Source organism: Oryza glaberrima, chromosome 6 (assembly GCF_000147395.1).
Source record: "Oryza glaberrima chromosome 6, OglaRS2, whole genome shotgun sequence".
Taxonomy (NCBI): Eukaryota; Viridiplantae; Streptophyta; class Magnoliopsida; order Poales; family Poaceae; genus Oryza; species Oryza glaberrima.
This window is the reverse complement of record NC_068331.1, coordinates 16206534-16223515: the sequence shown is the minus strand read 5'-3', so window position 1 is coordinate 16223515 and position 16982 is coordinate 16206534. Positions and strand designations below refer to the sequence as shown.

At 38.8% G+C, this 16982-nt stretch overlaps 1 protein-coding gene across 3 annotated transcripts; it reads right to left on the bottom strand.

The window, feature by feature from the left end:
- Positions 1-1269: 1269 nt before the first annotated feature.
- Positions 1270-11718, bottom strand: LOC127775763 (uncharacterized exonuclease domain-containing protein At3g15140). Of its 3 annotated transcripts, XM_052302053.1 has the most exons (7): positions 11383-11718; positions 9669-9710; positions 5565-5767; positions 3254-3334; positions 2510-2635; positions 2039-2162; positions 1270-1911 (listed from the first exon to the last, which is right to left on the bottom strand). In XM_052302053.1, the coding sequence occupies exons 1-7, from the start codon at positions 11656-11658 to the stop codon at positions 1714-1716; spliced, it is 1050 nt and encodes a 349-aa protein (XP_052158013.1). In that variant the 5' UTR covers positions 11659-11718; the 3' UTR covers positions 1270-1713. The 3 variants fall into 3 exon arrangements, with proteins under 3 accessions (XP_052158013.1, XP_052158015.1, XP_052158014.1); XM_052302055.1 differs by lacking the exon at positions 3254-3334; XM_052302054.1 differs by lacking the exon at positions 9669-9710.
- Between the last annotated feature and the right edge of the window lie 5264 nt (positions 11719-16982).

The window sequence follows — 16982 nt, the reverse complement described above, 5'->3', positions numbered from 1 at the left end:
AGAGAAAAGCAACGAGCTATGGATCTATAACCAGCTGCAGCACGGACTCCAAAACATAATGTGTATATGACAGGTGGGACCAGATATTAATAATATAGTAAGCAATTATTGTATGAATTGGTTATTACATTGGCTATAGATGATTTATAGCTAGTAGTTGGCTATACTATTAAACTTGCTCTAAAAGGATGCCGAGCGTGGGGCTACCTTCAGCTGCCGATTAATTTGTGCTATTTGCTTAGAGCAAGTTTAATAGTATAGCCAACTGCTAGCTTCAATTGTCCATAGCTAATCTAATAGCTTATTTATACAATAATTAATATATAGTCCCATTTATCATACACACATAACGCATTATAGTTAATATATGGTCCCACTTCTCATACACACAACAAATTAGAGTTTGTGCTGTAGCTAGCTATAAATCTGTAGTCCGCTTTCCTTCTCTCTTCTCTTCTCCATATATGCTTACAGCTGACTTGTAGCATACTACTTCTCTTCTCCATATGTGCTTACAGCTGACTTATAGCATGCTATTGTACTCGCTCTTATAAAAGATTAGCTGCACCCAACCAAAGCTTACAAGCACGGCCGGTCACATGAACTAAAAAAGTTTTACTCCCTCCATCCTAATATTAGTGTATCTAGGATTAAATGTGACACTTAATACAACGAGTCTAAACACATATAAAATGTCATATCCAATTCTAAAGTACACGGATGGAGTATCTAACAATAAATTCTGAAGTGCACTTATATTGGAACGGACGGAGTATCTAACAATAATTCAGTATAAGCCTCGGTTTGTCGATACTTGTATACAAAAGATTGCATTTATGAGCAAATAAATATAAGCCCAATATCTTTTAGTGTATGTTTTGCCATTGAACTTGTAGCAGTATAACGACGGCAATCTAGTCTCACACTCTCATGTCATTATATTATCAAAATGCCATGAAAAGCTACGTACTGAAGCAGGCATTTATCACCGCTAAGGTGTATTCTGTTAATAACAGTACATCAACAAATATAATTTTAAGAGCTCACATGGAAATCATATTTGGTGTGGTGGTGGCGCGTCTGTTTTTATGTAATTGAAAAAGAAATACAAGGGCTTACATATTTAAAAAATGAAACAATTCTAAAACATTTCAGCTCAGGCAAAAAACTCAAGTACACGGTTCCACATTATAATTGATAAGATGTTTGTCTCTCCGTCCCTCACTAACATCTATTAAATTTAAACACATATATATAAAGGGACATACATAGATCATGTATGAATCTATTCAAAACAAAACATCTTATAATAAGATAGATGAAGTACGTGGAGTATAGGACAAAGCACATATTCGGCCATTCGGGTGTACACGTATTACTGTCAATGCCAAAAGCAAAACAGGGTCAGATTTACCAGACCACCGCATGTGAGCTCCTACACTTCTTTGCGGTTCCTTTTTGGGCAACAAGGCCTCTGGTATACTGGGCTACTGGCATCTCTCCCGTGGAAAGGCATTTGCAGAACCTTGGAATTTGGGAGCTTCATTCTCTTGCCTTGACGCCTTGACCCAACATGAACCATCAGCAGTCCAACACTTCTCTGGTCCCAACTCCCAAGCGGTTACTAGGGCCAAACTATTGTTTCATTTCACCGGAGGGCATCTTCTCATCTTCTAGCTGCTGTGTAAATAATTACATCCCATAATTCTCCTTTTACCTGATCCGATTCTTGAAAAGAAATTTCACATCGCCAGTAGCTGATTGCCTCTTTGCAGTAATTTGCATTACAGCACCATCAGCTAGCATACGCTGAACAACCCTTGCTATATTTTTTGCATCATCTATACCGAGATGATGGCTTCCGACGATTGGCATTTGTAGCTCCCTCATCATTGTCATCATTCCGGTAGCCTAGCAAAACACAATAAATATTAAATATTCATGGATGCACATTGACTCTCATCATGAACAAAATGAACAACAAATCTGAATTCCAACAGAACAATATGTAATGGGCTAATGGGTTGAGTTTAGCTACCCTTCTGTTATAGAAGTTGAGATAGATATCCTTCAAATTGATCCACTCCATAAAGTAAGAAGGTAACTTAATTTTTGAAACCCTGCACTGTTCAGGTACCTTTGTCTTCAGATCCCAATTCCCACTGCAATATTTATGAACACACGAGGATTACACTGATAGTAATATATAGAATCTAAAGCATCACTGTTAACTCGAATTCCAGCCATGAATTAAGGAGATATGTACTAGATGCAACACAAAACCCACCAAGAAAATTTGTGAAACAAAGTTTGACATACTTTTCAATCAACTCTAACCTCCAAAATTTTCCAAAGTTCCTGTTCCACCAGGATCCTAAACCTAAAAGAATGCAGACACTATCAAACTACAAGTACAAATAACTACATCTTTTTTGCACAAGTGCAATGGCATAACTGAGAATATATCAGTACTTCCCTAAAATTTATAACATTAGCAGCAATAAATTACCAAGTGATGAATGCTGCACTGTTGAGTGCTCCTCCTTGCTCCTTTTTCCAAAATTTGTGATGTTCGATCCAGTCTTCAAACTCTTGAAGTACTTCCATGAAAGGTATAGCAGTATCATGCCATACACTACATATTACACAACAAATTAGTACATATTACTTCCACATATCTAGAGTTAACAAATGCACGTCAAGAATTCTAGATCATAGAAATATTTTAGGATGACAATGGAATAACAGACTGCAAACACAAAGTGATAATATGCATAAAATACAGGTGACTAATGAAGATGGGTTGATGACAAAACACAGTTTTACCAAAAGGATAGTGGTATACAAAACTCAATCCATAAGAAGGAATGCAATCAAGAAATAAAATATATAGAACATTTTATACAAGAAATAAAGCAAACCAAACTAGATTAAACCTAGACCAGTGGATACAGTTTAGAACATCACAAACTGAAGTTACAAACTCATAAAGAAAATGATAAATAAGACAACTGAAGAATCTAGAAATTTTACAAGCTAAAGGGTTTGATTCGCCTCTAGATGTATCCATATAACCAGCCAATTCATGGGTTACATTCATGATAAGACTAACTGAACCTATGTTAAGGAAAAAAAAAAGACTCCCGCTTTAACAGCAAAATAGTTAATGATGTATAGCTACTGAAAATTACGATCAAATCATCAAACAAGTTATTCTGCAGTGAGAAACAGAGTTAAATAGTGCTACAAATACCGGTCAACTCCAAATTTCCCATATTTCCCTTCAATATATTCTCTTATTCTTTGCTCACTCATCGCAGTAGGGTGTACAAACCTACAAGCAACACACGAGGGGATAGAGATAGTAACTGATATTACTGAAAAGGCAAGAAAATACAGAAAGGATTAACATCTACAATTGTTACAAACGAATAAAACAATATGAAATATTGCATATACTAAGTTATACAATGTTACAGTGTCACATTTTTCTCACTTATTTAAAATATTTAGATGTCTATTCAAACTTACAGCATCACACAAGAAAGAAACAGCTGATATAATTTGTCTGACTGTAACAAATGCTACACTATCATGCGAGTATTATTCACACACCATGTATTGGGCTGTCCAGTGGGTCGCCTCTAAGCCCAATGCCCATGACACCAGCTAAAATGGCATGTCTTTAGAGGATATTTTCTGCATGTGTGGTATATATGGGCTGTTTGGATGGTTCCATAACAATATATTTGGCGTGTGGCATGCCGCACATTGTGTGGCCAAGAATTTGTTGGCCACAATTGTGACAAGTTGTGGCAAAAAATTCACTCTATGACAAGTGGACCAGCTAACAGAAAGTGCGGCATAACTCACTTGTGGCATGAACCAAATGCTAGCCTTAGTTGGTCAAACTTGGTTGCCACAAGTTTAGCAAAGGTTGGCACTCAACCAAACATGCATTGCCCATATTCATGATATTGATATCCTATGGTTTTTAGATTTTGCAAAGAACAAACAGCATGTAAATTCAGGACCTTGATTCTTTCTTTTAGAAAGTAGAAATTCAAAAGGATATTTTTGGGAGGAAATTAAGAACTTGAGTCATGCAGAACCATTGGATAAGAACAGAAAAGTAAAACCAGGAAAAATATTTTTGGTTCTGTTGTTTGTCCATGAATCCCTAGACACACTCTAGCTGCAGTATAGCTGTTGCAAAATTTCCAATTGTAGCGGTTTATGTGCATCCATCTAGTCATAAAATGTACTTCCTCCGTTTCATATTATAAGACTTTATAGCATTGCCCACATTCATATATATGTTAATGAATCTAGACATATATATGTGTTTAGATTCATTAACATCTATATGAATATGGGCAATGCTAGAAAGTCTTATAATATGAAACGGAGGGAATACCTTCCTAAAAATTTAATTTGTATTCAGTTATATACTTATATGTTTTAATTCACTCAATTATTACACATCTCAACCAGCATGGGCTCTCCTGTATGAAACAGAACAATATACTGAAATTTTAATTTTGCCATTCATTGCGAGTTTTAAGACTATATTATGTTTTCTACCATCCCTGTTCAGTCAACAGTAAACCTCTCCTTGCCCCTCTTCCGTTACTAAACCACTAAATCTCTCCTTTTTGGCATCCATGCTCAGTCAACACTGGTTACAACCAAATTTACTTTTAAGAATAATGCCGTTATGAAGTTAACTTAATAAAAAATCGAAAAAGAATACAAAAATCCTGAAAAAGATCATGGATTACCCTGAAACAAATCTTTATAATTTCACAAATAAAAATACCCTAGAGAACTTTTTTAGGTTCACCGCATGAAAATTGAAATGATTGAGGCGCTTTCGAATAGTATAGTTACATCAAATTTTCCTCAAATATATATGTTGAAATAATGAAAAATTTTCAATATTCCTCAATTGTGTTGTAAAAAGTTCTTACAGGAATTTATGATTTCTCTTAAGTGCCCCTTTTTTGTTGAAAGCTTTGAAAACTATAAATTTGCATAAGTTTTCAAGAATTTTCTCCGTAAGAGATGGTCTTGTGGGAAGTTTGATGATCAACTAGCCTTGAGTAGAGTGACAGGAAAAGAGAAAAACACTCTAACAAACGAGTTGCAAAAGAGAGGCAGGATCCTTAGATGGTTGAGGGAAGTATAATATCGGTAAGTCAGAATGAGTGAACATATTTTCAAAAAAAAAAAAAATCGAAGTAAAAAAGACAACATATTCCACAAAAGGGATTCAAATATTGCATCTTAAATCTTAATCTCATAGTTCTTCGATTAAATTTCTCACTAATCTTGATAATAGTTCTTGGTGCTCAACTGAGTGAAATGAGAACCATACAAAGCTAAACCTTCTGTATTTAAACTAATAAAGAACTATATTACCACCAAAGAATATTCACAAGAAATTAGAGAAATAAAAGTTGCAAAACTCATCTATGTTTGGGGGCGAGTTTGGTAATCATTCAAATAGTCTTATGTATTGAGAAGAATATTTCAATAACTATTAATGTACAGATGGGCTATACCTGTGAAATGAATCGACGAACTCCATGCTTTGGGCATCAATCATTACAACTGGGAATTCAAGAATTTCAACCTTACCTTCCAAATCAAGGACCAAAAAGTAATCCAATTTCTGAGATTTCACTTTATCTGCAGCTGAATAATTCACTGGAAGGTCCGTTGACAGATTGTGATTGAATTTCTCAAGATGCAAAGTATCATTCAACTGAAGAAGTATAAATCTCAATTACAACAGTGCTTCCAATAAATAGACAATTCTCAATTGCAAGCTAGTATGTAAAAGAGTTCCAAATATGTCTGGAAAACATTCAAACAGAATGATCTATAACAAATATAGAAAAAAAACCTCAGCCCATAGAGAAGTCATGCTACTGGCAGCCTAATCTGTATTAATCTTAATTCAAGTTATACAGCAAATCTAGTTTATGATGAAATAAACGTAACACTATTTGGGCCTCTAGGAAAGAATTCATAGAAGTTTAAAGTAGCTATGCATTTTCCTTACTTCTTTTGGATGATATTCTTAGCAGAACTGCAGAAGATTCATTGATCCCCTTTAACCATTAGAGTTTACAAACACAAAGTTATTTTTAACTTTTTAGGAAATTAGTGTCGAGGGTTCTAAAGAGCCCAGACTTAAATTTGTATATCTATTCTTTTGTATAGGATATCTCAACAATTCTGTCCAACACTTTCAACTAATATATTAAATCCTATTTTCTTTAGGGGGTATAAATCCTAATATTAAGAATGTTTTCAAGAAATCTATCTGGTAATCTATATCTATATTACTTCAAAACAACGTAGTGGTGGCGGTGAATCCAACCCTGACAGACACGCGTAATATTAACCGTACAATCGCGAGATCCAGCACTCTTGATCGATCCATCTAGCTGCGCTCCCAGATTGATCCCTCCACGCTCCTTTCCCTCCACCCGTGCCCCATCTCTCCCGCGACGGTTCCCACCACCAACGCCCCATCCCTTCGGCATCCCTCCTCCCCTGCCGATGGCTCCTCCACCGCGCCACCACTGTCGCCGTCACCGTCGCCGGATCGAAGGGACCTCATGTCCCTCGCACTGTCTCCTCTCCCTCCTTAGCCTCCACGCCGGGTCACTAGGGCCTCCCTTCCCTCGCGCTGCCTCCACCCTGTCGCCCCAACCGCTGATGGCAAAAAGAAAAACCCACCGTCAACGTCCTCCCTGTGCTGTTGTTGCTGTTGCTGCCATCACCTTGCTCTTGCCGATTTGTTGTGGATTTGCTTCCGCTCTGCGCTGACCTCCTGCCAATGTATGTGCTGCCGTGTGCTGCTGCTATGGCCAGAGAATAGAAGGATGCAGAGAGAACAAGGAAGAGGAGGAAAACATTAGACGTTTTTGGTGCTCATGAACTGCTCGATGAAATGTCTTGAGGTACTACTAAAGTCTGAGTACGTTTCTGTGAATTATCCTTGTAGGTTTACATGCAGAACCTCCTTCCTTGGATTTGTTATTATGTTTCCAGTGGAAAGTAATTTAGATTTAACAAATATTTCAGTGAATCATCAATGTCAATCAACTATCAACAAGAACATGCTTAGTTTATTCCCAGTAGGGGGTTGTATAAAAAGTAAGAAAACAGAACAGAAATTTGGTGCTTGTAATTACATGATTTGTCTTTTATTGTGCTCCTAAGCAAGTCTCTGAGCTTGTTTTGCCTGTGGACATATTGCAGGGGCTCATCACAAATATCTGTATGATCTCTTCTATTGATTCACATGTGGTGATTTAGTACCTTTCTCGGGATTGCACACACATGATCTCTATGCCAGGTTAGTCAAGGTTGTTAGTTTTGTTAAGACTATCCTGAATGCATAGTCATCCTTATTCTAACCTCTCTCTGCATGAGGAATGAGCTGCAATAATCACTGATTGGTGCTACTCGCATTTTTATAAACAACATTTTAGTTTGCTGGGATGGGAATTTAGAGACACTGTTTCCAAATGTTTTTTATGGGGTCAACAAGAAGCCTGCGATAATAACAGCCTTATGCCAATGTTTCATCTAGGATGATTTTAGCAGGATGTTTACTAGGCAGACATGATTCAGGTAGTGCACTATGAAGGCACTTGTGTTGATATTCATGTAGTGCATTATGGATGTTTTCTAGGCATACATGACTCAGGTAGTGAGGGATCATTTGTAGAAGCACGTTATCTGAAACAATACAAGCAATTGACAGAGTGATTTGTGGGTTAGGGCACTACGCAACGCTTTGATGAGTGAGCCGTAGCCACTATGCTGATCATGGAGCAGCAGAGCAGAAGCCGCAGGTTAAGGTGATGTCCTCTCTTCCTAAATCCTCAAATAATAAAGGTTTGAATTGCAACGTGTGATTATGGGCTCCATGCATACTGAGCCAGCACAACCGTTTGCTTTGCTGCTTCTCCCTGTGATCCTATGGTTGGGTTTCCACATCAAGAACTGGTAAGAAAACATAAGATGCAATTTTGGTTCAATTTAATTATATTGTGCTCCCATAGCAGTGCATTTCAATGATGATCCGGAAGATGCCCCATCTACCCGCACAACAAGTTTCTTGATGGTATGCTTACTTGATACCCATGCCAAGTTCAGAATAGATTATGAAATGGCATTTCTCATATGTTGTTTGGATAGTCTATGCCTGTTACCTTTAGAGATTATTTGTTAATGGTGTTTTTCAGATGCTCCATCGTGTTTTTTTGCTGCTTTTTGAAAACTATTTTAAAATTCCATTTTTTGTAATGTTTACAACTTTACACTGGTTTTATTGTCTCTTCCTCCTAGATAGAAACATAATATTACTTATCAAATGATTGATACGATGGTAACAATAATTAGCATCGTCAGTAGTAGATTCTCACGTTTAAGAACTATATATGTTCAATCTTATAAAATATGCAGTGTCCTCTCAAGTTGCATGTGGGGGTTCATTACCAAAAAAGGGGTTCTAATACATGTCAACAACATTTTAGTCATTGTATGTGGTTGAAAACTACGGTTACTGCAATAATTATTTCCTATTGGGTTTAGGTTACTTAATATCCTGATTCTGTACATATTCACGAATTTAAGAAACCTATGTGCTGTAACTAAAATTCAATTAAGTTGTCATAAGGCAATCAAAAGTTGCCAAATACCCATTATTACCTCTTACTCCCTCCATTTCAAAATATAAAGCGCATTTTGTTTTCTTCAGACAACTTTGACCAACAATTACTCTATTATAATATAATTTTTGTGAGGCAAAATTGATGTTATTAGAATCGTCTTCAAAAGTACTTTCTTATGGTTATACTTTTGTGTCACATAAAGAATATATTAGGAAAGAAGTTAGTCAAAGCCTTGTCCTAATAAGACAAAATACGCCCTATATTTTGAAATGGAGGGAGTACATTTTAGAGAGCATGGGAGGTGACAAATAAAATATTTGACTCTAGGAAAAGGGTAGGGAAAATTTCCCCTCACCTTAAAAAAGACCATTAAATACCATGCTAATGGTTTTACAGAACTGGAAGGCTAAAGTTGTTCTAGTTAGGTGGAATCTGATGAAGACATAAGCATCAAACCACCCTTTCTAACAAATGCGCACATTTTCATTTGCAGCTTTGCTTTTGGCGTATCCATGTCATGTTAGGGCATGATTAATGATGTCGTGCTGCACAAAGATGAAGCTAATTGTTTGGCTGCTTGTACATGAAGAAGATAGAACACAAAAAAGTCTTAAAACATAATCTCTGACCGTTTGAGCTACGGCTCATAAGACATGGAGAAATAAAAGAAGCAACTGGAAATAATTGCTGTGTAAAACTTTGATATCTGTGTTATTAGTGGTTTAAAAGCCAATGCTGGAAAATAGACCAGGTTCTAAAAACCCCAAAATCAACTCCAAAATTAAGTTTCAAAATTCAAATTTTGGCTGTGGCTAATAAGCTAACAAGAAGATGATGAGAGGCTTGATGCAACATATAGTGTCTTTCTGAAAAATAACATAAAAACGGATTAAATCAGCATGAGAGCAACAGTTGCATCCTAAAATGTGTATTGCTTCCCAGAATTAAAAAAAAATACTAATTAAAACTTACTTTGTAGACAGCATTTGAGAGATTGTAGCCATGGCCTGTGAGCTAGGTTCAGTGTGCAAGAGTCAAGGCAATATAGCACAGATAGAAAATGTTTAGCCTCAGATTTTTTTTATTCAGCAAAATTAAGAGCCAACAAACTACAGACAAGGCTACAAAGAATAAAAGGTAGTATTAATCATTGGAGCAATACGACAACCAACAGTTTACAATTGTAGGAAGCAATGAAGATTGAAGGAAGGACAGTAGAGTCATAAATACTGTTCAGCCAAGCAGCTTGTATTGCACTAAGGTTGTGGTTTGAAAGTCAGATTCAAATGGGTTACATATCCTTGCTAAGCAATAAAATATGGTGCTTATGTATATACAAATTATGCCAATTAAGTACTCCACTTTTATAAAAGTTTACAAATTAAGGGAAGTTTGACAATAGTAAGTGAGACGAATTTGCACTAATCTGAGAAGATCAAATCTTTAACGCAATCCAAACTTATACCCCCCAACTGTGCAGCTATATGTAATCTACAATTTGATTTATTTTATATGCTGAGACAGATTGATCATTCGTCTCACCTGATATTACCACAGTGCTTCAAGATTAGTAAACTATTGAACTTTTCTGAATGAGCATCAAAGGAAGCACTTCTAGCAGACAACAGACAACATAGCAACCGTGGATATTATTTGATGATACTAAGGTAACATTCCATGCAGAATTGCAGATTCTCCTTCCTTCTATGCTTTGTTCATATCAGAAACTGACCATGGGATGGGAGGTATCCATTGTCAGCCAACTGCTCTACCATGTAGGAGATTAGCAAAGCTAGAATCCTAAATTTGTTCCTCTTTCACAAACATTGCAAGTGTCCCACTTAATTGTTTTGGCCCATGATTGGGTACACTAACTAGACTGCCTTTTATTTTTTCCAGACAAATATATGCTTTGCCATTCTATGGCTACTTAACTAGTCGTGTCTACTCTGACAAATGTTTTTCTCAGTTACAAAAACCTCAAGTTAGGCCCATTTTTATGTAAGAAACAAGGCTCAAACAAAATGTTTTGCCCATCTACAGCCTCAAACAAAATTGCTAGCCACAAATTCAAAGCAATATGCAGTGCAGATTAAGAAACTACAGCTTTCATTGCAGCGTCCGCAAACATGGTTTCTAAAAAAAGAAATGGGGAAAAAAACCAGCCCATAGAGCAACTTTAGCGACAAATACAATTTTAAGAATGGTCATACGACAAATTCAGTACAGCAGGCAGTAGCATGTCTCACTCAAAGCTAGCACACTGGATGATTAATTGGCACACCCAAATTCATGAGGTAGAATAGCTGGTTCACTGCAGGAAATCCAGTAGTGCATGGCTTAAAAAGGTAATTAAGCAAGCGGAGGATACAGGCATTGTTATAATTTGACGCTCCTACAAGGCTAAGGTTTTACTAATCAATACTATTATACTTCTCCACAAAATAACAACAACTCCACAAGAGATTATCTTCTCCCAGCATCAAGTTCAAACTCACATCCTCATATTTAATTATTAACTCATGCACTGAATCTAACCTAATTGATACGGTACCCACCCACCTGAACCTGAATCTAACCTATTGATACGGTATCCAACCCACCTGAACCGCAGGTCACAAGGGGCAACAGAAAATTACATTAACCAAACGACAGTGAATCGCGAGAAAGGGAAGGAAAATCCCACCATGGTGCATTTCCCCTGGGTGTAGTACAGGCACGTGGGCTTCCATGGGCGCCTGGAGCTCGGCCGCGGCGGCGCCTCCATCACCGCCCCATCCCCGTCCGCAGAGGGAAGCGGAGAGGCCTGAGATAAGGCGGCGGCGATGGCGAAGCCTCGGTGGTGGGGGACGCGAGTCACGCGAGGGCGCAAGACGGAGGAGGGCGAAGAGAAGGGGCGCAGTAAGGAATGGATCAGGAAGGGGGAGGAGAACGCGGGGGGAGAAACCCTAGCGAGCGCCATCTAAGGCGAAGCTACCCTACAGTTCGCTATGGCCGCAGCAGACTGATGGGGTTTTGCGGGTAGAGAAAGGGAAAGGGGTTTCGAAAGGTTTGTTTGGAGAGGGCTACGCAGTCGGACGTCCGATGCCGCGATGCCGGAGGGAAAAATCGTCCGCTGTGCAAAACTACTTTTAAACTGATTTTTTTAAATTACTTATCTAAATCATGATCTGATTACACCATTAAATTTATTGTAATTAAATCTTCAAAACAAGACCATACATGGATATTTTCCGATGAAAAAAAATTAGCTTATTATTGAATTATTTTTAAATATTGCACGATGTTCCACCAGATATATCGGAACTGTTCACTAAGTAGGTCGAAAATGTTTCACTCATTTAAATCTGGTATTGTTTCACCTTATATAAAAACAATGTTTCAGCAAATAGCGAAAGAATGTTTCAGTTCACTGCAACATTAGATCTATACATAGTGAAACATTATACTGAAACATTATAAGTACGCTAGGTGGAACATTTTTCGGTGAAACAAAAAATAAAACGAATTCCCTTACTAGGAGGTTTCCAAAATATGTGGGTTTTTGTTGCAATGAAATATTTCAGTTCACTACAACATTAGATCTATACATAGTGGAACATTGTGAGTGCACTAGGTGAAACATTTTTTGTGGAAAAAAAAACCAAATTCCCTTAATAGAGGGTTTCCAAAATATGTGGGTGATTTATTGCAACGGCGCGTTCCACTACAACATTTGATCCATACACAGTGAAACATCATGAGTACACTAGCTGAAACACTGTAAAACTACTGGTTGAAACTTCAAAAGAGACCACATGCAACACTAAAAAAATCAATAAAAAAAATTAAAATATTTTTTTGTCGAAATATAATCATGTGTGGTCTTGTTGTAAAGATTTAATTGTAACGAATTTAGTGGTGCAATCAGATCGTAGATTAGATAAATAGTTTACGATAAAAAATCTTTTGAAGAAATAAGAAAAGAAAAGATTCTTTGCATGTTGCAGTGGCAGACAGCGTCCGATTTTTCTCCACCCCACTGGTCATCCGGGTGTGAGCATTTTCGGGTTTGTTTGGTTGATGCCCCCGAGAAAGATGCGGTAAATGCTGCGCGCCGGGCGTCTGACGTCAGAAGGAAAAATCGGACGCCCGCGCCTCCTGCCGCTACTAGTTTTCAAACGATTTTTCTCTTAAACTAATTATTCAATCTATGATCCAATCACATCGTTGTATTCGTTGCAATTAAATCTTTACAATAAGATCACACATGATTATATTTCTATCAGGGTTATGGATACCATATACCTAATAGTAGTCGACTAAATCTCGGCAGGACCCACCACATACCATATCTTATACGGAAACTGACCTCGAGGGAGTTCCAGATAAGGAAAGACAACCAGAGTTTTACATGGAAACGACAAGGACTGCTCGGATTGTATCCATATTGGTTTCTCTAGTTCTACTTGGACAAGAGGACACCTATGGGTATAAATACAAGGCCCCCTAGAAGGAGAAGGGACACGACCACCTCAATCAACACCCACCATAGAAGACAGAAGATCAACATACAAGCCAACGTACGCCAAGACAAGACGCTGGATATCGACTTTAGGGATAAGCACGGCTAGTCCCCTATAGTGTCTCCGGATACTGTCAGGAGAGACGAAAGCGTTATCTCTGATCTCGCTGGGCACGGATTCGAGGAGGAAGACTACATTGTTGTCGACTACGAGTCAGAACTACAGACCGCCATGTTGACAACAGTTAGATATGCTACCCCAAATATTGTACTGGTGTGATTATGGTGAATAAGAGTAATACCGGCTTCGGCCAACAGGATGTAGGGCTATTACCTGACAATTCAGGGGCCCGAACCTGTATAAAAATCCTCGTCTCCGTCTCTTTTACCTCAGTCTCGCGTATATCCTAGTACCAACGATCCCCATACTATGCAAATACCGGAATCGCGACATCAAACGTCGACAGTGGCGCGCCAGGTAGGGGACCTTTTGGTGCTTCAAGGTTTCGACGAGATGGGTTTAAGAGATGGATTCTCCGATAACGAGCTACTCAACGACTTCAGATGAGGGGGAGATCCAACCTAACCAGATCGGAACCATCATCGTCGTCAACAATTCAATCTCTCGAGATCGACCAACCTTCAAGACGTCATCACCATGGAGGGTATCGGTTCAAAGTTGTCAACCGTGAGGCCTTGCCCGGATCGACTACCTCTAAATCGACATCCACCGCCAAAAAGTTCAACGAATTACCATCATCAGGTATTGACAACATCCGAGATCAGTCTGACGGTTAGCCTATTCTGAGAATCCACGAGGTGCCCTCATCGGATTCAGACATATCGGCTTACATCGGATCGGAGTCAATTACCCGTCGTCCGACCTGCCAACCAAGCAGCCGGCCGACTGCATTGCCATCTACACGTATATTATACATGCATACCATGGGACCCATGCACACACAGTAACACTTACAATGTACCAAAGGCTATTTTGCCTTAGGTACGTATATACGTATGTCGGTGGGCCACCCGTACGTGCCTGTATTAAGCGTCCATAAAACGATCCAGACCAACTACCAAAGCTAATCAAGGTAATTAGTAGATTAATTAATTCAATTGATCTACTAATTTCGTAGATACATCCGGCATGTATCTACAAAGGTACGCAATATTTTACATGCATTTTATCATACCTATTTTTACAATTTATACGATATTGTCAGATTTATTATGTTTACCTAGAGCATGTTTTTATACAATATCTGTTGCGCGAGTGTCCCCGATGTTAAATCGACTACGGTGTAACGCTGGGGGCTCGCTCTATTCTCTTTTGTATGAATCATGCTTGTTTACGGTTTACATAATACCTGATATTTAATATGCCTAATAATACTAGAAGATCCATACAGTTTTTTAGTACATACTCGATATTCTCTACTATATGTCTTGCCTTCTAGAAAATATTTTTAGGAACAATTGAGCACTCGAGTAGGTTGTGGTCGAGTACACCGCATTATCGAGAACATTCTCGAAAAATGCTGAGTCGTCACACCCAACCTACCAACGAAGACCGACGACCTATCTCATAGCACCGGCCATGGCTGGACTACTCGAGAAAAGGTTGTTAACGGATAATTCCTCGTGAACGCCATCGGCTTGATCACCCGACATGATTGTGAATGGACATCCGGATATGCTACAAGTTGGGTGTGTGAGTCATGCTGGCCACATGAGATACACATGTAATAAACCAACTCTAGCACTTTCATTGGTGTTCGAGAGATAATTTTACTCGCTCGCTGGTTCTCAAACCAGTAAAAGGTAGTAATCACTCGCACCAGATGATCGAGGTACGACTACAGCAGCAGCTTAGTGGTCCTCGCACCACGACTTCAGATGACTCCACATGGTTGAGGGACAACTGCGACTGGTCCTCGACCGGCAGCATAGCGGCCCTCGTACCAACTTCAAATGATCGAGAGACACCTACTCACTGGTTCTCAACCAGTCAATCAAAGCGATCTCTCGTACATTTACTTCTAGTGGTCGAGTTACGACTAATACCTGGTTCTCGACCAGAGGTGTAGCGATTCTCCCACTATTTCCACCTCTAGTGGTCGGGTTATGACTACTACCTGGTTCTCGACCAGAGGTGTAGCGATTCTTCCACTACTTCCACTTCAAGTGGTCGAGTTACGACTACTACCTGGTCCTCGGCCAGCGGCGTAGCGATCCTCCCATTACCTCTACTTCAACAAAGCTGATATCAGGTGCACAGTATCGCCAAGTGTTTTTGTCGTAGGCTTTCCGGACCCTCCATTATATTTGAGGGATGAAGTGAATAATTCAAGTCATCAAACAAACATAATGAAACATCCGATGCCTCGAGAGAAGCATATTGGAGACATTGCTAGGCCTTTAGCCTGCCAGTCAACTTCAGCCTAAGATGTGCCTGTCAAACCACTCGAAGGCGGCAACCAGATATGTTACACATTCAGGAGACTTGACAAAAATGGCTAAAGATCTTCAACATCTCAAATATTCTTAACTCATACTCATATGAATCTAGTTCCCAGGATGTGCACTAGATTCACACTTTCATCTCAAGCATGATTATACATAGCAAACACAAATAAGATGAAAGTGATTATAAACTACATCTACTTTAGTTACATTGGCCAACCGGCCAAATAAATATATAGAACAGCGGAAGCTTGTCTACCCAATCCACAAGCACACCGACTAGGGGTTTACCCCATTAAGTTCAAGTCCTAAAAGAAGCAGTCGATCACCCGCATCACTCAAAGGCTAAGTCTAAATCCTGCAAGCAAAAGGTTAATTCCACAGCAAGAGTCAGTACATTATTAGAAATAATATACTGGCAAGCACCAAGACAAGCCTAACACCCTACTTGCAAGGCATATAATCAAGGAAGGCATAATATGGTTCTTTTTAGCATAAAGCAAGTTTTATTTGCATAAAACATTTCCAAATCAGGTTTACTTTCAAATAAATTTCAGCAAGCTAGTACTTGACATATTGGGCATCAAAATAGGCATTAATCATGTATAAATATGCACCTCATTGCCTTTCATGGCAGCAAGGAGATCATTCTCAAATCTCATCACAATTTGAAGGTAAATTTCAGCATTTAGAAGAATAAACACAAGTCTATACTCAATATATATCCACACGCCGCTCATGTCCGCGAGCACGGCTAATCAATTAGTTTTTACTCTGCAGAGTTTGTACACTTTACCCACATGATGCGAAATAATAATCAGGCAAGAGCATGGCACGCGATACATAAGTACCCGATTTATTACCCGCAACAAAGCTTTTCCAAAATTCATGATTTAGCCTTACACCAGCACGATACGTGTTACTCCATCCTAAGCCATACACGTTATATGACCTAGAACCGTTAAGTGGCGGGCCCACGCCTTAAACTTAACGCCGTGGTGGCGGACACAACGGGAACCCACCCACGTGGCACAATACCGTTGTATTGGACAGACTTAGTCACCTAAACTACCACGTCGGGGTAAATAGGAAGTTCCTCTGAGTTATCCGAACTCATACACACCGGCCTACCAGAATGTAAGGCTAAACCATAAATAATTTACTAAGCTTGGGCTATCCCATACTAGCACATGTGGTTGTACTGTATACGAAATGAACTGACATCGAGTGAAGTCCTTAGGTCGGTTTGGGCGCACTCTCCCCCTATCGGTACACAACTAATCACCATATGTGCACCACTTGAGGCCCAAACCTAA